This window comes from Carcharodon carcharias, chromosome 1 (genome assembly GCF_017639515.1).
Source record: "Carcharodon carcharias isolate sCarCar2 chromosome 1, sCarCar2.pri, whole genome shotgun sequence".
NCBI classification, from domain to species: Eukaryota; Metazoa; Chordata; class Chondrichthyes; order Lamniformes; family Lamnidae; genus Carcharodon; species Carcharodon carcharias.
Window position 1 is genome coordinate 223,274,964 of NC_054467.1, and position 22,820 is coordinate 223,297,783.

Consider the following 22,820-nt stretch of genomic DNA (forward strand, 5'->3'; position numbering starts at 1 on the left):
CAGGCAACGTCACCAATCCAGCATGGGAGGTGGTGGTCAGCACCAATGTCTTGCAAAAGAGAACAGCCACCCAGTGTCATAAGAGGATGAACGATCTCCTCCATTCCATCAGGCTAAGGCTAAGTCACTGTTCTCATCACTCTCAACTCTCACACTCACAAACCCATCACACGTCCACAGGGATCTCACACCTCAAGGGACAATAGCACTAACTGTCATGCACACCCTCACACCTCCATCAGGCTCGTATCTTCTCGAGATCGCGTCCTCATCCAGTCCGTGGCTCTGCTCACCAGACAACCTTGCATTGCCATGTGTCCTGCTCATATACTCTCCATCTGTTTTCATGCAGGAGAAGCTGCAGGAAGATGGCCAAAGAAAGCCAGGTCCCCCAAGGCCTCATCTCGCCAGAGGACCCATGTCAGAGTCAACAGGGCCAACCATTGCACAGGCTGTCTCCAACCCTGCTGCAGATGTCAGGGCAGCACCTAGAAGTGTAAGGGCAAGAGAAGTTAAATTCTGATCACATTCGGTTGCACAGATGAACACATTTTGCCACTTTATAATTTGAAAATATATTCACTTTCACTGAATAATGTGTAATGTTGTCTTTCAGCTTCATTTATAGACTTCGCGAGACATCACCCTGCATCCCCCACCACCTCCCCACCCAATAGCAGTTCAGCTGCATGCAGTGAGTGATTCTGGAGGGAGAAGTGTGGGTGTGGCAGGGCCTTTCGGAGCCTCGTGCAAGCACTGTCCGCACATGTGGATCCTTTGCCCATCACACTCATCTCAACGTCCTGAGCATTTTCAGTGCTGCCGGCTGGGGTTCTCTTTCAGTTGAGCATCTTAGCTGACCTGCCTCTCCGCCCACCCACTGATCACATTCCCATGCAGCACATGTGCCTGTCCAACATGATCTTCCTTCCACTTTCGGATTTGCAAGCATGGTGCGTTTAACATTCTTCAGGTGTCCCATACTTTCCCCTCCCCCAGTCACCCATGTTCTTTCCCCCATCATTGGCCATACCCCTGGCATCACCTTCCACCTCCACACTGTCACCTACCAGCCACAATCTCTTTCTTTCAGGGATGCCCACGTGAACAGCACATTCCCTACCTTCCTGAAAATCCCACCCCCAACCATATTAATCTGTCAGACGACCTCCTTCCCACCTCCAGGGTCCGTGTCTGCCTCCAAGTCCCCATCAATCACCCTTGCCATTCCTTCTACCGATACCGTCACACCCTCACTCTCTCACCCTACCATCTCACTCTGCCCTCAGTCATTGTCACCATTCCCTCCTCCCATGCCCGCCCTCATTTCACTCACCAGGAGGCAGTCATCGACTCCACAGACCCCTCCCTTGCAAGTTCACCTGGACACCCTCTCCTCCGGAACTCCTTCCCCACTTGGAATTCCATCCCTCTCCAGACTCTTCACCCCACAGAGTCTTCTCCACCCCGGATTCCTCCCCCACCCCACCAAGACAGCTTCCTCCCCCAGACTCCTTCCCTTCTCTGGACTCCTTCCCTCCTCCTTCCCTTACATCTTCCTCTCCTCTTAACACCTACTTCCCCAGTTGCCATATTCTTCCCTGTTAATCCCTCCTGCCCCATACTTCCTCCCACACACTCAGCATCCCACCGACACCTTCATCCCCTTCCCAGCCTCAGCCTCCCGACACCTTTGTTCCCCCTCTCACAGCCTCACAACACCCTCTCATCCCCAACAAACCTTCCTCTCTGAGTCAAACCTAGACCTTCCCTTCCCAACCCTGGCACATCTTCCTCTCCCACTCACAGCTAGACCTTCTTCTCCACCCCCTCCATGGTCATCCATTGCAAACCATGACCAAGGCACTGAAGCCCCAAAGCAGAACCTCAATGGTGTTTTTCCACCTTCTCTGAGCTGCTTCACGCCAGAGCCATGTCCACCAGAATACAACCAGCATGCAATGCATGTTCCTCCAGGGTCCAGTTGATGTTGGGGTCCAGCATCTTCTACTCCTCAGATGTCCACAATGTGAGCAAGGTCCTGGTGGTAAATCCTTATTTCTGCACATCACTTTAGTCAAGACATGTTGTGCACTGACATGTTTTCCCATTGATGTGGGCAGTCAGTTTGATGTGGGGGGATGATTCTGACGAGCTGGGCTTATAATGATGTGCAGATGTATTACAATGAGGTTCCTGACATCCAACGGCGAGAAACGTGGCCTGCCAGTGACGGGCGGAGCGGACAATTACAAACTGGTTTCACAATGTCATGAAACCAATTTTTGGGTTCCCACCATATTATCCACTTATGCTCGCCATGACGCCCAACACCAGCAGGCACGGAAAATTCCATCCTAGACGTTTAACGTATTTTTTTTATGACTGTCATAAGCTTTCTTTTTCTGCTTTATCTTGGCTTGTATGCATCTAGTTAACCAGAGGACTCTGGATTTGGCAGTATCTCCCCTTTTCTTTGTGGGGACATGTCTACAATGTACCCATTGAATCTCGCTTTTGAATGCCTCCCACTGGTCTGTCACTGATTTCCCTTCAAGTGGCTGCAACCAGTTCACCTTCTACAGACCACCTCTCAGCTTCGTCAAATTTGTCATTCTCCAATTTATAACTTTTACTCCTGTTCTATCTTTAACCTTTTCCATAATTATACTAAATCTAATGATATTATGGTCACTATCTCCAAAATGGTCACCCACTGCTGCTTCATCCACTTGCCCAGCTTCATTTCTTAAGACCAAATCTAGAATTGTGCCTCTTCTCATTGGGCTTGTTACAGGCTGGCTGAAAAAGTTCTCTTGAATGCAGTCAAAGAATTTTGTGCCCTCTGCGGCCTTCACACTGTTTGTCTCCCAACTGATATTAGGGTTGTTGAAGTCCCCAACTATTACTGCCCTATTGTTTTTGCACTCAGAAAGTTGCCTACATATTTGCTCTTCTATCTCCATCTCACTATTTCGGGGTCTATAGTACACTCTATGGCTGCCTTTTTTTAAATTTCTGAGCTCAACTGATATGGCCTTATTTGATGACTCATTTAGTTTATCATCCCTCCTCACAGCTGTAATTGATTCTTTAACCAATAATGTTACAACCCCATTTTTATCTCTCTCTCTATCATGCCTGAAAACCCTATATCCAGGGGGGTTGATCTGCCATTTTTGCCCCTTTGAGCTGCATAATTATATAACATACAACAAACTAAAAACAAGTGGAGGCACTCTGGCTGCACCGTACTTGAATATTCTCCCAGATCTATCAAGGCATCTGAACTGTACCTTCAGAATGTCAATGGTCCACTTACTTACAAACCTGATGGCACCACAATCTTTGTTGTTCCTGTTAGAATCATATCTCTCAAGACTTTAGCATGATCTGGAAATGTGGATGCTAACCTGGGATTATTTTTTAAAGGAACATCATAAATTCACTTTGAAACTGTAAACAAGCAGGCCTCTTCCAAGAAATCACCTGACCTATATGGTAGTTGAGAAGGGGTTGTTTGTGTAGAAGTGCAAAGTGCTTTAATTAATGAAAAGCTGGGAAACAAGAGGCAATCACTTGGGAGAGAGGAAAAACTTCAGTTGTTGAACTTGCTTGTTTTGAAGGCAGTTTGTTGGAGAACAAGCTGAGGAAAGAAGGCTACTTTGACTGGCTCCCTCTCTACCTTGCCTAAAATTGTGTGTGGCTACCACCTGTAGCCAGAGAACCCTCACCTAACAATAACCAGTCTGCATTTGGATCTGCAAAGCTGAGACCAGTTGGTGGGAACTTCGAGGCATTTACCAGGACTAGTGGCCTATCTGCACGTGAGAGAACTCCAGGACGACAGCATTACTTTATAAAGCCTATCCTCCAAAGCTCATCTCTGTAGAGAGACTCTATTTGTTTGTCCTTTGTCTGTGTGTGTATGTCTGTGTGTGTGCTGGGGGAATTCTTTAGGAAGAGAGAGATAGTTATACTCCCTGATTACAATTGTGTGTTAACCAGCACTTGCAACTTGTTAAAAGAATATTTTGTTTTAAAATAAATTAATCATTCAGAGTTTTGGAAAGAAGCCTTCTTTCGGGTACTGGAAGTATAGGTGCACAATTGGCCTTTTCAGTGAGACAATTAAACAATTAAATTAATGATGCAGCCTGTGGAGTAGTGGGGCTTGATAATTTGCACACTCCTCCCATCCCAGTCGTAAACCAATGCTGAGCAATGGTCCTTGAGAGAAAGCAGGGATTGACCATCAATGTGACAGGGGGTAGTTCTGATCTCTAATCCATAAGCTTGACTCCTGCCTCTCACTTGGAAACACTGGTTTGGTGGTCAGCCAATAACATACTTGCAACATGGCAGCTTTTTGGAACATGAATATTCAACAATTTGTGAGGTGGTTTTATCACAAATGTATTGCATTGTTATTGAATACTTTGAGTAAATTCATTTTTTATTGAGAAGTTCTCCAAAGAAATGCACCATTCCTGTTGTGTTGAGTTCCTCCAACACAGAACAGGAAACCCAACCCTGCATATATTTTAAGTCACTTTCCTTATTACTGTTTCTCATTTTTAAACTAGACTTTCCCGCTGAGCAAAGACAATGAAGATGGTTGACCCTCTGTCTGGAAATTATTTCCAAGCAGTCCCCAGAACAAAAGAATTCTCTTCTCAGTTTCAGGATTGTCACATGTCATTATGCCTTAGGAGCTTCTAACAGACCACCTGGGACTGTAAAAACCAATTTCAGAAGGAGCTATAGGAATGCCATTTGCATTTGATAAGCCAACCTTGCTAGCCGAGCCTGTGGATCTGTTGAGATAATAGCTTTCTAAACACCAGACCCTCAACCTAAATGGCACCTCTTTCAACCCATAATGACTGGGACATTATCAGTCCTGAAAACAGCCAAATTCCAGACGCTGGATAAACATCCTTTTTTGAAGTCACTGTGGAGAAGGTAGATCACATGACCCAAGACTGTGGAACTTTTGAGCTGTTTATATGTTACGTTTCTGAGCTGTGTGGCCTGTCTGCTGTTTAACACCCAAATGGCAGGCCACACAGAAGCAATTTCTGTCCAGATTGGAGTACCAGCCCATCTAACCTGACTCTACTGGAAGATTTTGTATCCTCACCTACAGAACTGACGCTATCTCTGCATGCCTACTTCATCTTGCAGCATCACTGCCACCTGAAGAAGCGAAACTTACAACACCATCCAGCTGACCATCGAATCACGTAGGCACATGAAAGACTTCCTTTCTGGACTCTGACTTTGATGCTCTGGGACTCACATGAACCAATATTCATTTCCTCTGTGGCCCTTGTACTGTAAACCTCCTTTTCTCTATCCCTCCCTTTACAATGGGATACAAGGTAGAAAGTTTCATGGACTTTTGAATGTGTACAACAAACTAACCTGCTGAGTTAAACCTAAATCAATTTTGCTGTAGGGTTATTAGTAAAGTTGGATCACACAAAAACCGAAGGGGTTTAGAAAATACTCCATCGCTTATTCTTTGAAACAATTCAAAATGCCTTCTGTTTACGGGCAGGTGATAAGTTGGAAACAGTGCTGTTTGAACTGACCCCCTCCTGTCTGTAACAGTTATAACATGCTGAATCCTTGGGGTCCGAGCTTTAAAGTAGGTATTAAAGAGCATAAAAGACAATGCTGTGGGTAAATCTACTTGTGTTATTATGAAATCGTATTTTTATTGGGAAGAATGTTCCCCCCCCCACCCTCCCCATTGGGAGAGAAGTGCCAGGAGCGGGCGCATGCAGGCGCACCTCCAATTGGCACCCTGGTTTGGGAGCGTGCAGCCATTTTACGTAAGTGAGCCAATTATGGCCCATCCAGTGTGACATCTGCCAGGAAGCGCTATGCACCCCCTGTGCAGGCGGGGGGAAGGGATCCCCTAAGCCAGGAATGCACTCTTTCGCACATGCACATGAAACAGCGCACTCATCTCCCTAAGGCTAAGTGCTGCCTCAGGGGGATCGGCTTCAAACATAAAAATGGTAAATGTTGAGAAATAAAATTTCCCTGACATGTTCCCTCATGAGACACTGTCACATGAGTTGGGACATGTCCATCACTTTTAATTAAACTTCTATTAAATTTTTAAAAATTGACATAAACCTCATCCCACCCGTGGATGAGGTTTCACGCTTTTTCTGAAGCCTGCCAGGGCTCCCGGCCTGCTCGCTAACCTTAAGGTTGGACAGGCCAGTCCATTAACTAGTTCAATTAGTTTTTAAATGGCCTCAATTGGCCATTGACAGGTCAGCGGGCGCACAGGTGATTCGGCTGCACCCCCACCGACCTGAAAATTGAAATGACGCAGAGTGACGTTGGGAGTTCCACCTGATGTCATCCCGTGTCGGTGAGTGGGCCCCGCTTGCCTACCTCAATATCCTGGCCGTTAATACTTTTGTTGAAAATTTACCTTAGCCATAAGAAATTTCAGTTACTGAGAAAAAAGAATGGAAGATGAAAGGACTTGGAAATGTTTTGAGTGATATATTTCTTTTGCTCTGTTCTTCTAAGACATGAGTGAATGCTAATAAATACATGGGTACATCTCATAATCAGCTGCAACAAGCTTGGCAAAATGACAAGTTATTCATAAATTTGGGAGGAATGAGCTGGGGTAAGCAGGAGAAATGGGGTTTAAATATTTAAGGCATGGTGAAAAGTGCATTGTGTGTGGGCAGAATAACACAAGACAGTGATGGACATCATGCATGGAATCTTGTAGGGGTGTCAATCAGGCACTGAGTGCCTTTGATCAAGGGACCTGCCCCCACCCCCAAAACCACCTTGGAGGTGACAAACTGGCCGCACGGCATTAGCTGCCATGCACACTGCATAGTGACAGGCCCTCCTGCAGCTAGGTCAATATCAGTGTTCATAAATTGGCCACTTAGGGGCCTCAGTTGGTGGCAGAGCCAGAAGGTCGACCATGGGCCAGTGAGAGCACAAGATTCCGGTCCAAATTTATAAAGCTTGCGGACACTCACTATTTATACTCATGCACGAAGAAGTATCATTTACCGCTAGTATTTACACAACCATATTCATTGTTGCTGGGTCAAAATCCTGGAACTGCCTCCCTAACAGCATTGTGGGTGTACCTACACTACATGGACAGCGGTTCAAGGAGGCAGCTCACCACCACCTTCTCAAGGACAACTAGGAATGGGCAGTAAATGCTGGCCCAGTCAACGATGCCCACATCTCATGAATGAAAAAAAAATTCCAAGATGTGTCAGTGCCTTAGGAAAGAATAGATTTGTAGAGAAGCTACGTTGAAATAAGTGAAGGGAGGCATACGTACATAATATCAAAGAGATGAGAAGGTAAATAAAACACAAAATTAAAGGAGAATAATTCACTTACCCCACCCCAGGAATGTAACATCTAGAACCTGCCAGGGTCACCCACAAACCATTAATGTTTACATTCTATGTGCTGTACTGAATTCATACAGAGTGTAAAAGCAACATCTTGTAGTCTATGTCCAACATATAATATATCCCCCAAAACAGTAAACACAATGCAATTGCACAGTGTAAAATAAATAACGTGTGCAGAGAGAAGTCTTCAATCCGGGGTATGCTAATGTTTCAGGACAATTCACAATAGCATGGCCTTGATAAATGTGCCAAATTCCTGTCGAAGACTGACAACTTCAGTGCTTGGGCATACGAGGATGCAATGAGCCATGAGGATGAACCCTGTCATATGTATCACGGGGCAGCTCACGGCTCTCACACAAGTCCACCAAGACACGCAAAAGTGATGTCCCTCTATGCCCCATCTTATCTATGATAACATGGATTGACCAAATGGTTGGGCAAGTTGCTGCAACCAGTTTTGAGCAAGTTGTCCACATACTCGGTGAAAGACTCCATCACATTTGCGAAGGCTGTACAGGACTTGCCTATTGATAGCAATGCTGTGTCCATGTGCTCTTTTGACATTGCCAGCCTGTTCACCAATGTTCCACTTAAGGAAGCCATAGATATTTGTAACATTATATCATGGCAATCTAGACCTTCCACCATTGCGTGAATCAGTATTCATTCAGTTTATGAACTCGGAAACTTGCGCAGTTGAGTTCAGTTTTAATGACACCATGTATGCCCAAATAGATCCCCTCTAGGCCCAGCTCTTGCAAACATCTCTGTTGGGTTCAATGAGAAACATGTCTTCGATGGAATGACACCAAACCTCCTACCCCTTGCATATTTCTGATAAGCGGATGATATGTTCGCTATATTTAAATCCACAGCTGCATGTAACAATTTCCTTACATGCCTTAATGGGTCCCATCCTGCATTCAAATTCACCTTTGAAATGGAGCAGTCAAATGAACTCCCTTTCCTTGATGTACTAGTTGAGAAATCTGCCTGGGGGTTCTGTATCATTGCCTACATCAAGCCTATCTTCACTGGTCAGCACACGCGTTGGGATTCCTAGAGTTCTACGCGCTATAAGATTGGTCTTATCGGGAACCTTGTAAATAGGCCCCAAGCCATTTGCTCACCATGCAAGCTTGATGCTGAAATAGGGCACATCAAAGGCATCCTTCAGGATAATGGCTACCCTGATCAGATCATATTGTGCTGTATTTCACGTAAACTTATGAACAGGCCTAAGACCATCACTTTCAGCCCTGAAAAGTGCCCAGTCTACCTTAGATTACCCTGAAAGGGCAAGGTATCTCAAAAATTTGAGCAACAGGTGAAGCTCACTGTTTCATGCTGCTACTATGCAGTAGCAACAAGAGTGGTATTCGCCACCAACAGGATGCTGCTATCAAACCAAAAAGACATTTTGCCTTTCGCACAAATGGGTAACATGGTATATGAATTCAGTGCCAGTGTGATGCTAGGTATGTGGACCATACGTCCCAAAGACTGGCAGATCATATCAAACATCATGTCCCTTCTGCTGTTTGGAATTGGCAAGGCACAGACCCAAAACTCAAAACACAGTTTCCAACATTAGATGTGACTCTGCGATTGGACAACATTTACCAAATAATCCTCAGTGTGCTAAGAATTATGCTGACAACCAATTTAAGATTGTCAGTCAGGCTCGCATTATGGGGCATTTGAGTATGCTGGAAGATAGATATATTAAAACACAGGGCTCTGTTTCTTGCAGACAGAAGGAACATGTACATACATTGCACCGGCTTTCAGCTTATCAAAATAAGTCACAGCCATTCGCTGAGTCAATCCTCAGGGCAATGCCTTGATCAATCAGGGCCAAGCTGCCCTGGTTCAAATTTCAAACAATGCTTGGCAGTTAACTGTCAGAGGAGGAGGTGGTGGCATAGTGGCATTGTCACTGGACTAGTATTATAGACGTTCAGGGTAATGCTCTGGGGACCTGGGTTCAAATCACACTACGGCAGATGCATTCAATAAAAATCTGGAAATAAAAGCCTAATGATGGCCATTAAACCATTGATGATTGTTGTAAAAACCCATCTGATTCACTAGGGAAGGAAATCTGCCACCCTTACCTGGTCTGACCTACACGTGACTTCAGACTCTCGGTAATGCGATTGACTCTTAAATACCCTCTGAACAAGGTCAATTAGGGACAGGCAATAAATCCTGGCCTAGCCAGTGATGCCCACATCTCAGTTGGTGCACCCTCCATGGCAATGCATCTGCCTATCAGAGTCCACTTGCCAACCAATCAGCACTGTTTTCTCATACAGTATAAATTGTTGTTTATCCCTCAAATTGATATTCCTGTGGTGTCCTGATGAGTTTTTTTATTCATTGATGGGATATAGATGTCCCTGGCCATGCTAGCATTTATTGCCCATCTCCAGTTGCCCTTGAGAAGGTGGTGGTAAGCAGGCTTCTTGAACCGCTGCAGTCCATGTGGTGTAGGTACACCCACAGTGCTGTTAGGAAAGGAGTTCCAGGATTTTGACCCAGGGACAGTGAAGGAACGGCGATACATTTCCATGTCAGGATGGTGAGTGGCTTAGAGGGGAACCTCTAGGTGGTGGTGTTCCCATCTATCTGCTGTCCTTGTCCTTCTGGATGGTAGTGGTCATGGGCTTGGACGGTACTGTCGAAGGAGCCTTGGTGAAATCCAGCAGTGCATCTTGCAGATGGTAGACATTGCTGCAACTGTGCATCAGTGGTGGAGGGGGTGAATGTTTGTGGGTGGGGTGCCAATCAAGTAGGCTTCTTTGTCCTGGTGCCAAGCTTCTTGAGTATTGTGGGAGCTGCACCCATCCAGGCTAGTGGAGAGTATTCCATCACACTCCTGACTTGTGCCTTGTAGATGGTGGACAGACTTTGGGGAGCTAGGAGGTGAGTTACTCGCTACAGGATTCAGAAACTCTGACCTGCTCTTGTAACCACAGTATTAATATGGCTAGCCCAGTTCAGTTTCTGGTCAATTGGTAATCCCTAGGATGGTAATGCTATTGAATGTCAAAGGGCGATGGTTGGATTCTCTCTTGTTGGAGATGGTCATTGCCTGTCACTTGTGTGGCGTGAATATTAATTGCCACCTGTCAGCCCACGCCTGGATGTTGTCCAGGTCTTACTGCAATTGGACATGGACTGCTTCAGTGTCTGAAGACTTGCAAATGGTTTTGAACATTGTGCAACATCAGCAAACATCCCCACTTCTGAGTTTAGGATGGAAGGGAGGCCATTGATAAAGCAGCTGAAGATCGTTGGGCCGAGGACCCCCTGTGATTCACCTCAAACAACTACAACCATCTTCCTTTGTTCCTTTGGCCAAATGCTGCCTTGATATCAAGGGTAGTCACTCTCACCTCATCTCTGGAATTCAGCTCTTTTGTCCATATTTGAAACAAGGCTGTAATGAAATCAGAAGCTGAATGACCCTGGAGGGATGCCACCTGAGCATCAGTGAGAAGACTATTGGTAAACAAGTGACGCTGTTGATAATCCCTTCCATCATTTTACTGATGATGGAGAGTAGACTGATGAGGTGGTAATTGGCCAGGTTGGATTTGTCCTGCTTTTTGTGTACGGGACATACCTGAGCAATTTTCCACATGGCTGGGTAGATTCCAGTGTAACTGTACTGGAACAGCTTGGCTAGGGGCGCGGCATGTTCTGGAGCACAAGTCTTCAGTACTATTGCCGGAATATTGTCAGGGCCCATAGCGTTTGCTCTATCCAGTGACTTCAGTAGTTTCTTGATATTGTGTGGAGTAAAGCAAATTGGCTGAAGACTGGCATCTGTGATGCTGGTGCAAGACGAAAATCTTCGACATGTCTCTTTTTTCAGCAACACTCAAGTTCTGTCCTACCAAACAACTGTTTGTATAACACTCCATTCTGACTTGGATGTTTATGACTAGTCCTCCAGCAAAGATGGGTTAAAATCCTGGAATTACCTACCCAATAATATCACACAAGTACCATTATCACAAGGCCTGCAGTGAATCAAGATGGCTCACCATCACCTTCTAGGCATAAGCACTGGATGTCAATGGAATGCAGTTTTGACAGTGTTACTCACATCCTGAGCCACAGCCACAACTGCAACTTAAAAATAGGCTCCCTACATTGCACCAGTGCCTACAACACACCCTCATGGTTTCTGAGATTGCCTGTTTGCACCAAATAGCATGTTATGTGTATTGTTTCTCGTCTTGTATACTATGGTAGTAAAAGAAAGCCAGCAGATTCAGTACAACTTCTAACATGTCCATATATGTTCTGGGATGATATTTGGCAGCATATCAAGGTGAATTCTGTCCCACTCTTAAATTGAACTTTGTAGCATTGTAATATGCCTTTAAGGGATAGCAGCATGCCATCACTAGAAGGGAAGTTTGTCATGTGATTCGGTCTCAATTTCATTTTTGCCTGTGAGCAGAACACAGTGGATACAGTCCAGTTGATGCTTTTAAGCTTTCTATCCATGAATATATTTTCTCATTAGTTTAAATAAATGAACCCACAACATGTTGACACAATCCCTTATGAGAGATTGATTCCTTTATATCATTATAAAAGTGTGACATGTAGATGGTAGAGAAACATTGGACTGGATTTTTACCTGCTTTCTAGGGATCGGGCCTGTAAAATTATGAGAAAGGGGGAGGTGAGTAGTGTACCCGTCATCCCCCCCCAACCCCCCACCACCCGCTATGCCATTTTACCAGCGCCGGGGAAGGTGAAGGATTGCTCTCCTGCCCAAAGACCAATTGAACCATATAAGTGGCCAAATAAGGGCCTCTCACTGCTGCTACTCGCATTTTACCACTGGTGAGTGGGTCCTTGGCAACATGGGAAAACCAGCTGGTGAACTGATCTTCCTGCCTGCTCAGGTGAGGTGGGGGTGCCTCCTTCTCAAGCATTCTGTGCTTCACAGAGAAGCCCCAGCAGCAATGACCACCCCTGTGACAACAGCCCCTCCCCACTGCACTCACCAACCCTCTTCCACTCACTGACCTTACCTGACTGGCCCAGGTAACTCCCTTTCCCTGACCCCACTTACCTTGTTGGGAGGATAGCCTGCTGCCATGGAATTCTCTTGGCTAGGCTCAGTCCCAGCAATGGCCACCACTCACAGTGGCACTGCTGGGATAGCTGAGCTGCCAGCCCTCTGATTCATCAGCAGTTGGATAGCTGGAAAATACAGGGGGGAGCAGGGGGATATCACAAACCATCAACAAAATATTGAGTGATCAGGCAAGTGGGTATTGTAGGAGGTGGGTGAATGGGTAGGGGTTGCCAGGTCAAGTTAGGGGAGAATATGATGGTGGGATCAGCTCAGGTCAGGTTAGGGGTAAAATTGGCTGTTGAGGGCTCGTCAGATTGGGTCAGGGGAGTTGGGGGCCAGGGAAGATAGTCGGGTGATGGAGGCTAGTCAGATCAGATCGGGGGGGGGGGATTTGGGTGATGGGGACTAGGCAGTTCTGGTCGGGGGGGAATGAAGTGTTGGGGGCTAATCAAGTTGGGTCGGGGGGAGTCAGGTGTTGGAGGCTAGTCCGGTTGGGCTGGGGGTGGTAGTGGGAGGCGGGGGATTCGAAGGTAGAATTGGGGGGGTGGTCAGTGTGAGTGACTGGGGGTCAGTTTTATAGTTACACAGGAGGTAGGCTAGGGCTAGAATTTTCCGGCACCCTTGGTGTCAGGCATCATGGTGGGCGGGAGTGAATGACACAATATGGCGAGGAGGCCAAAAATCAGTTTTAGGCAGTGGTGAAACCAGTTTGCAATGGTCTGCTCCACCCATCAATGGCGGGCCGTGTTTCCCACTGCCAGATGACAGGAACGCCATTTTAATACATTTGCATTTAATTATAAGTTCTGTTCACCTGAATCATTCCCCACATCAAATTTACCACCCATGTCAGTGTGACCTCAGGACAGTGAGCTTCATGACTGCCTTTAAAAGGTGTGCACTTGGCGACCTGAACTTCAAGGGGAACTCAGAGCTGAGTGCACACAACCTGGCACAGCAATCGCGAGCATCGTCCATAAGACATCAAGGAAGAGGCGCTGCACATTCGCAGTGGGGAGAGGGGGGACACAGGAAGTCACTTTTCCCCAGCTGCCTTTCAGTGCGGTGCTGGGACAAGGGCTCCAGTGCGGGTCAGGCCAGAGTGTTGGAGGGCAAGGCAGCCCAGACAGACTAAAGGAAAGACTCAAACTGGATGAGTGGAGAAAGCAGCCAGTCACTTGGAAAAGCTTGTCAAAAGTGAGCATTCTTCCACAGCTGAGACTGCTCAGCTGCAGCTCCAATGACAATCGGGAGTCGGGCCTCTGAAGCTTTTCTGCCCACTCAAGCAGTGCAAACACATGAAAGTGCCACTGAACGCTCCAGAACATTTCACCCCTCGGGCACAAACTGCAAATTAATGTGCATTTTAGGGGCAAGTTGTACAATCCCATTCCGAAAGGTGGCCATGGTGTTGTCACTGGTGGAGGTGCTTTCAGCCCTTTGCAATGTGGTTTGAGGGTTCGGACCAGTATCCATGATGGTTCAAGCTAACAGCAGAGCCTTGCAGCGTGGGTTAGGAGAATGCCTGAGCTGAGAGCACAGCATGCAGTCCCGTGGCTGAAGCTGCCGCCAATTGGTTAAGTGGAGTGGGGCAGAGGTGGGTGGGGTTTCAGACAGGCAATAAGCGCACTACACACTGGCCATCCAAGTGGTGGCCAGCACCCTCCTGCATATATGAAGGGGCCTCCAGACTTAACCAACAGGGACACCTATGCTAACCCATGAGTCTCTCTCTTTGATCTTGCTGGAGGAGAACAAGAGGATTATGGAACTTGGTGATTTAGCGGTATGCCTCATGGCTTACAGGGAGCAGAGAAATGGAGGAGACTGGCTCAGCAAAGGGAGGAGCACCTCCCTCAAGATGAAAGTGCAGCAGGGCCTGCTGCACATGCAGCTGAAGATCCACAGAGAGTCGTCACTTGTAGGCGCCTTGCTAGATCCAGGGCCTATAGATGGCGCTATTATTCCTGCAGTTGACTGAGAGCCAATGTTGCTGAAGACTTCGCTCGTCCAGGGAACTGGTCAGTTGCATATGCCACCTGCTGCAGGATTTGATGCCACGGGGACATGGAATGGCCATGAAAGTGACCGTGCTGCTCAAATTTTATGCCAGTAGCTCCTTCCAAGTCTCCACAGGTGACCTTTGTGGGATATTGCAATCCTCCACCAACAAATGCATCCATGAGGTCAAGGACACCATCTTTGCGAAGGCAAATTGTGCATTTTGCCGGGGATCAGGAAGGCCGATGAGCAAGAGCGCTGGGATTTGCGCAGATCTCAGGTTTTCCACAGGTGCAGGGTGCCATCAACTGCACTCAATGTGATGCTCACATCTCCGTGGCAACAAGCTATGTCAGCCATAAGGGCTTCCACTCACTGAATGTCCAGCTGGTGTACGACCACCACAAACACATCCTGCAGGTCTGCGCATGATCCCCAGGGCGCTACTCCTATATCCTTAGCAGGTCTCAGATCCCTGACATCTTCCAGGGTCCAGAGAGGTTGCAGGGCTCTCTCCTCAGGAACAAGGGCTACCTGCAGAGGATGGGCTGATGACTGCAGCAGAGCGATGGTACAACGAGGCTCATGCCGTGACTCGGACTTTGGTGGAGCAAACAATAGGCATTTTGAAATGAGATTCCAGGTCCTCAACAGGTCCAGTGGAGCAGTGCAATACAGCCCCCAGACGATGTCGCACATTACCGTCACTTGTTGCATTCTCCACAGCCTGTCGCTGCAACAGGGGGAGGACCAGGCTGAGGAGGAGATGGGAGAGCTGCATGTCTCCTCCAATGAGGAGGACGTCAAAGGGGATGAGGGTGAAGAGGTCATTGAAGACAAGAAATGCTGGCGATGAGGCCATTGCACTGTCTAGACGAGGCAGTTGTGCTGGGGAGGCCCTCACAGCCTTCATGGAGGGTGATGACAAGATGCAGTGAGGACAGTCCTGACATACTCACCTTGCATCTGTGATCGTTTGGCTCCTGTGTGGCTGATGGCAGTGCACATACCCTCAGTGCTCAGGCTCATGTCATGGAGACGCAGCGGAGGCCCTAATAGTCGCTAGATTCAAGGAGCATGATGGCGACATGCGGTGAGAACACAGCATAGATCTTCACATAAATTCTGTGAATGTCTGTCTCCTGTCTGGCTGAGGGCAGCTCACTTGTGCACTGTGATAAGTATCATATCATGGGAGACACAGCAGTGAAACTTATATTGCACCTGGTTTCTTTTTCAACCTTCAGCACCTGAGTCCTTCAGGAGCACAGCATCACTGGTCACAGATACAGAAGAGATGGGGGCCAACCCACCTTAAAGATGCTGAGAGCATACAGAGAGAATGACGGAACTATGTGACGCCTGCCCACAACATTCTGGTAGCAATGACAAGCACCATCGAGGTGCAGGCATCAGTAATGTGTCCAGGGAGTGTGAGGCCAGACTATCACTTTGGTCTGAAGGCTGCACAGAGCACAGGGAAGAGGCCCAGCACTGAGACACCTGCCTTGATCTTGTGCAGAAAGGTTTCACATCTGAGTGACAGGAACACTGCTCAGCAGAACAAGGAGCCATAGGCAGGGAGATATTCTTGGGAGTTGATTGACAATAGTGAACATTAACACCTGTACCCAGGCAGTGCAACTACATCTTCTTAACCTTCCTAACCCTGCTGCTACACCTTGATGCTCCCCCGACACCCACAGCGGAGGTGGAGGCAGCTTGCTGACTGCTACACCCTGTCTGTGATGACCTTGATGGGCGTCGTCTGGAGAGCCCCGGCCTGCTTTCGGGGTCCTGCCATATGGCAGTGACACCCTCCTTAGCCTGTGGAGCTGGAGATGCTGGGGTCACAGGAAGAGGGGATTTGGATGGGCCGGACACTCCCAGAGTCACCTGGGTGAATGGCCCCGGGGTGTGAACCTGCTGATCCTCCTCCCTAGCTGATTCCTCGAGGAGAAGAGGTAACTGGATGAGATGGAGCTGCCTGGCACCCCTCCCGTGTTGACACTGTTGGAGTCAGTGATGGAGGTCAGCCCGTGCTGCAGTGCAGGGCCGATGTCCTGGACCAAGGTCTCTATGACGGCAGCCATCCTACCAGTGTTGACCTCAATGCATTGGCATGTCAGCGCTATCACCTCAGACTGAAGGCAGACGGACTCCTTCAACACGCCTCCATCTCTCCATCATGAGGAGTGCAGTGGACATCCCTCCCTAATGTTCCTGATCTTGCCTTTATGGATCCAGCAACTGAGGTATGACTGAGCCCTGAGGCTCATCATCTGACTCGGACTCAGCAGATTTCTGGCCTCCAGCAGTCCTCCGAGTGCCGGATATCTGGGAAGTCCCTGCTGCCATCTGCTGTGGATCAGACAGTGCGATGTGTCTTCGGGGCTTGCATCGAGGACCTGGCTCATGGACCCCCTTGTCTGCTTCCCAGATGTGCTTGTGAAAGCAAGAAGAGATAATTATTGCAAGGTATGGGACTGCGGAAAACGGGAACAACAGCATGGTTGTCTGAAGAATATTGCACTGCTAGATCCTCACTTGTTGAGCACCGCTGACATCACCATCAGCACAGGAGCAGTCCGGACCATCACCGGCCAGCTGGATGACTTTATTCTCAAAGTCTGTGAGAACCTTCATGTCAGGGATTCCTCCACCAATCTGTGACCTCTCTCTTTTGTTGTGTGCCAGTATTAAGACACCATCGATGGTAAAGGCTGAGTTGTTCAAATCCCAGAGGCTACCTCAGCAGTCAGTGTAGTGATAGAGTTGGAGTTGAAAGCACACATGTTAAAAACTGTCATAAAACATTTCTGCAATTTGTATGTTTCAAGATGCAGGCTTTGAATTCAGTAGCAATAAGACCACCGAGTCTCAAGAGGTTTTTTTATAAAACTAAATTAAACATTTATCAATACAAAGATTGTAAGCACATGCATATGTCTACAAAATTACTACTATAATAACTACAAAAACCTCCTAATTAATCTGACCTGAGGTGATGGTGGGATCACCTCACCAGCGACCCGGCTGGTTTCCTGGGAATGCACTGTTAATGAGGCAGGACGTGTTGTGAATGGGATGATATGGCACGAAAGGCTGCCATTGCAGCAGGTGGGTAAAATGTCCTTCCAGCCCACTAACGCACTTTGTGCAAATCTGGGACAATTCCACCCTAGGCTTTTCTCTAACACAAAAACAGAATTACCTGGAAAAACTCAGCAGGTCTGGCAGCATCGGCGGAGAAGAAAAGAGTTGACGTTTCGAGTCCTCATGACCCTTCGACAGAACTAGGTGCATCCAAGGAAGGGGTGAAATATAAGCTGGTTTAAGGTGTGTGTGTGTGTGTGTGTGTGTGTGTTGGGGGGGGGGCTCACCCACCCAAACCGCCCCCCCACCCCAACACACACACCTTAAACCAGCTTATATTTCACCCCTTCCTTGGATTCACCGAGTTCTGTTGAAAGGTCATGAGGACTCGAAACGTCAACTCTTTTCTTCTCCGCCGATGCTGCCAGACCTGCTGAGTTTTTCCAGATAATTCTGTTTTTGTTTTGGATTTCCAGCATCTGCAGTTTTTTTTGTTTTTGTTTTTATCTCTAGGCTTTTCTCTGTCTAACATTTCCTGGGTAACTACCCAGATAAGTAAGTCAGAAACATCCAAAGTCTCCAGCTCTAACTCAGAGCAGAAGAATTGCTCATTGGAAGTTCAAGCTTCCTGGGCAATTATCATGGAGTCAGTGCATTGGGATTTCCGAGGGGTCCCATAGCACATCTTTCAGGGTATGTCTGGTTTCTGATCATCTAGAGACAAGAAGGTCTGGGCCATTGTGCTTTCACATTGACATGGGGAAGAGGATAGAGGAAGCCATTTATGAGATCATGTTACAGGCTTCCAGTAGTAATTATGGTTTTAGTTAGTGTGTAATGTACCTTTAAGAATATTACTTGTTAGACAAGATCACATGATCTGTAGTAACCAATAGGAGAGCAGCACGGGCTACCTCAGCAGTCAGTGTAGAGATAGAGTTGGAATTGAAAGCACACATGTAATTGCTGCTGAGTATATTGTAAATAAGCTTAAAGTTTCCACCCAAGAAGTGTCTGCAGACCAACTCTATCATTAAAAATACAGCTCAGCCGCCCTACAAGAAACTGGCGATGATGATAAAACAGGATTGAACAGAAGAAATCCAGTTAAAAAGAAATCGACACTGTACCTCACTCGTTGATTGTAAGTAGCAAGCTCCATTAGAACGGAAGAAGTTACCCCCTCTCAAAATACCACAGTTTTGGAGAATTGATCCTTTTGAACCAGTCACAGATGATTGGTCTCATTACACAGAACACCACATGTTCTTTTTTCAAGAGAATAAGATTACGGGGGAAGGGGAGAGGTGAGTGATCCTCTTGAGCACTTGTGGGAGCAAAACCTACAGCTTGATTCAAAGTTTGACAGCACCCTGTGCCCCAGATTCAAAAAATTTCAATAAATTGGTGGACCCCATGAAGGGTCACTTTCAATCAAAGCTCTCAGTCACGAAGCAGAGGCTCAAGTTTAATTTGTAAAATAGAACCCTGGGTGAGACAATTGCATGGTACGTGGCAAATTTGAAGTAATTAACGGAACATTGTGAGTTTGGTACAACTCTGAATGACATGCTCAGAGATCGTTTAGCGTGTGGTATGAAAGAGAAATCTATTCAGAAAAGATTAATATCCAAAGTGAATCTGGATTTCAAGAAGGCTCTAGAGATACTAGAGTGGAAGCAAGTCATCCTTGATCCTGAGACACTGCTAAGAAAGAGAAGTAACAAGTCACCAACTTGTGGCATTCCTATGTGAGCTGCCCAGCCAATTTCCTAACAGGAATAATTTGCCCCCAATTCCATGAGCTTCAGCTTTAGCTAACAATCCCTTCTGAGGGAATTTATCAAATGCTTTCAGTAAGTCAATACAAATGACATCCATATATATTCCATTTTCATCACCTTTTCAAAAGTTTCAGTCAGGTTTCTCAGACATGCCCAACCCTTTACAAATCTACACTGGTTCTCTCTGATCAGCTGAAGATTTTCAAAGTATTCAGTTAATATATCATTGATTATAGACTCTTAATTTCCCGAAAGCAAAGGTTAACTGGTTTATAATTCCTGGGTTTCCTTCTTCCACCTTTCTTAAGCAGCGGAGTGACAATTTTCCAATCTAAAGGAATGGCTCCTGAATCAAGAGAAATTTGGAAAATCAGTATTAGAGCAATGTTCTCACCTACTTCCTTTAAAAACCAGGCATGAAATCCACCTAGTCCTGGGGATCTGCGCCTCTTTACTCCCACTATTTTCTTCATAGAATTATTGAATGAGGCTATTCAGCCCATCAAGCCCATACTGCTTTCTGCAAGAGCAACTCAGCTAGTCCCACTCTCCCTCCCTTTTCCTGTAGCTCTGCAAATCATTTCCTTCAGGTGCTTAGCTAGTTCCCTTTTGAAAGCCACAATTGAATCTGCCTTCTCCTTTCAGACAATGCATTCCAGATTCTAACCGCTTGCTGCATAAAAATGTTTTTTCTCATGTAACCCTTAATGCTTTTGGCAATTACTTTAAACCTGTCTCCTCTGGTTCTTGAGCCTTCTGCCAATAGGAACAGTTTTTCTCTATCTACTCTGCGCAACCACCTCATGATTTAGTTCTCTAATGAGAACATCTGTTAATTTGCATACATTAATTTTGGTGAGTCCCCAAATCCAACATTGGATCTCCATTGGCTCATCAATTCCATCCACTCAGTACCTGAGTTATGTCGACCAAGGTCCATAGTTTGATCTTTGGTCTATGCTCAGGTAGCTAGTATTAACTAGAGGGTGAAACAATGGTCTGAATAAGAATGGAAAAATCAGAGTTCTCATTTCTGGTCATTACCAGCAATCCTTACTGAGATTGTCCTGTGGGTGTCGGGTGAGAACAGGATTGAGAACACATGTAACAGGCCCAATGGTTGGCTTCTTGATTCTCACTCTCAATATATAATGACCATGGAGGCAGGGTAACAAATGGTGATCAATGTCCAGAGAACTATATCCCAGCATTGAGTAAAGGCACAAACTAGTGAAAGGAACAAGAAGTCACGTAACAATTGATTACCTTTCTAAAAGGTGAGACAATAAGTGTGTGACACTGAACTATCTGGGCTGGAAAGTGGAAAATCAGCCAGGATTCATACTCCTGATTGCACTTTAGTGACTTCTGCTGAAAGAAGTATGTGGCCAGGGGACATGGTGGAGTTAGACTGTGGCATATTGGAGGCCTAATAGCCTGCCAGCACTCGCGGTGCAGGATCTCACACTGACAAAGCAGCTGGTGCTTATTGAATTATGACCAGCATGAGACACTGCCTTCAAGATTGTCAGGAGGGTTTGGGGAAAATTAACAGAGGAGGAATAGAAAGAAGAAAGACTTGCATTTACATTGCACCTTTCATAACCTCAGAATGAAACTGTCTTAAATGTTTGTCACCTGTTTAAAAAAAACATTTGTTTAATATGATCAATGTCAAACTTGCAGGTAGAATTTACACTTTCAGCTAGATGATGCATGCTATAATGATCTGAGGCTTTGGTTTACGCACTGAAGGGTTTCCTAGCAACTTCCATTCATAGACTATAATTAGATCAATTTCAAAAGAGAAGATATATATACACACATACGTGTATGTGTAGTATGTGTCGTATGTGTAGTTATTACGCAATTCATAAAGGTTGAACATCAGGCATCTGGGTTTTATATGAAAAGGAAACGAATTAGTTAAATCTTGGCTGCCTATCAAATGACCCTGGCAACAGACTTGCCTGGACCCCCGATGTAAGCAGTGAGCCGAGGTAACACGTACACAACCAGCATAGCCACCGAGTCACTGGCGACAGGGCTCCACTTGAGGTGGGCCGCATGACTCTTCCACAGAAATACGGCGGCAGTCACTTCCACATTATTCTGGAACTTGAGGAAGTTGACTTCCAAATAGATTCCTTCCCAAAACATTTGGGTTATTGTTAGTTTTCTGATGCAGTTCACTCCAGGTCATACTGCTGTGATTATTCAATCGAACCTTCCTCTTAAAAAGACGGTACTTTCATGATGAAAGATATTTGCAAAGTATTCCTTCTATCTGACTAGCAAAAAGGTATCAAAGAGCTTTGTGTCATTTTTGTCAGAATGAAGTCCTTAGACAATATTTTCAAGTCAAAGTTCTCCATTGGGGGATTCAGTGATGGCAATGCCATTGAATGTCAAGAGGAGATGGTTATATTCTCCCTTGTTGGAGATGGTCATTGCCTGGCACTTGTGTGGCATGTTACTTGCCACTTGCCAAGCCGAATGTTGTCCAGATCTTGCTCAATGGATCATTTCGGTATCTGAGGTGTCGTGAATAGTGCTGAACATTATGCCAACATCAGTGAATATTTCCACTTCTGACCTCATGATGGAAGAAAGATCATTGATGAAGCAGCTGAAGACGGTTGAGCCTAGGACACTACCCTGAGGACCTCTTGCAGTGGTGTCCTGCATCTGAGATGATTGACCTCCAACAGCCACAACCATTTTCCTTTGTGCTAGGTATGACTCCAACCAGCAGAGATTTTCCCCCTGATTCCCATTGACTGCTTGATGCCACACTCAGTCAAATGCTGCCATGATGTCAAGTGCAGTCACTCTCACCTCACCTCGAGAGTTCAGCTCGGTGAGCAGGTCATTAAGCAAGTGCCACTTGATAGCCTTATTGACAAACCTTCCATCACTTTGTTGATGATTGAGAGTAACTGGCTGGACTGGATTTTACCTGCTTGTGAACAGGGCATATCTGGGCAATTTTCCACATGGCCGGGTAGATGCCAGTGTTGTAGCTGTACTAGGACAGCTTTGCTAAGGGTGCAGCAAGTTCTGGAGCACAAGTCTTCAGCACTATTGCCGGAATGTTGTCAGGCCCCATAGCCTTTACTGTATCCAGTGCCTTCAGCTGTTTCTTGATATCACATGGAGTGAATCGAATTGGCTGAAGACTGGCATGTGTGATGCTGGGGACCTCTGGAGGGGGCCGAGATGGATCTTCCACTTGGCACTTCTGGCTGAAGATTGTTGCAAATGCTTCAGCCTTGTCTTTTGCAGTGATATCCTGAGCTCCCCCATCATTGAGGATGGGGATATTTGTGCAGCCTCCTCCTATAATGAGTTGTTTAATTATCCACCATCATTCACGGCTGAATGTGGCAGGACTGCAGAACT

At 46.4% G+C, this 22,820-nt stretch overlaps 1 protein-coding gene across 1 annotated transcript in view; it reads left to right on the forward strand.

The window, feature by feature from the left end:
* dym (dymeclin) overlaps positions 1–4,642 on the forward strand; it is a 553,915-nt gene extending 549,273 nt beyond the window's left edge. The window contains exons 17-18 of the mRNA XM_041192773.1: positions 353–496; positions 4,587–4,642. Coding sequence (XP_041048707.1) covers positions 353–496; positions 4,587–4,622 — 180 coding nt within the window. The 3' untranslated portion in view covers positions 4,623–4,642. The remainder of the gene's footprint in view (positions 1–352; positions 497–4,586) is intronic.
* Positions 4,643–22,820: the final 18,178 nt, after the last annotated feature.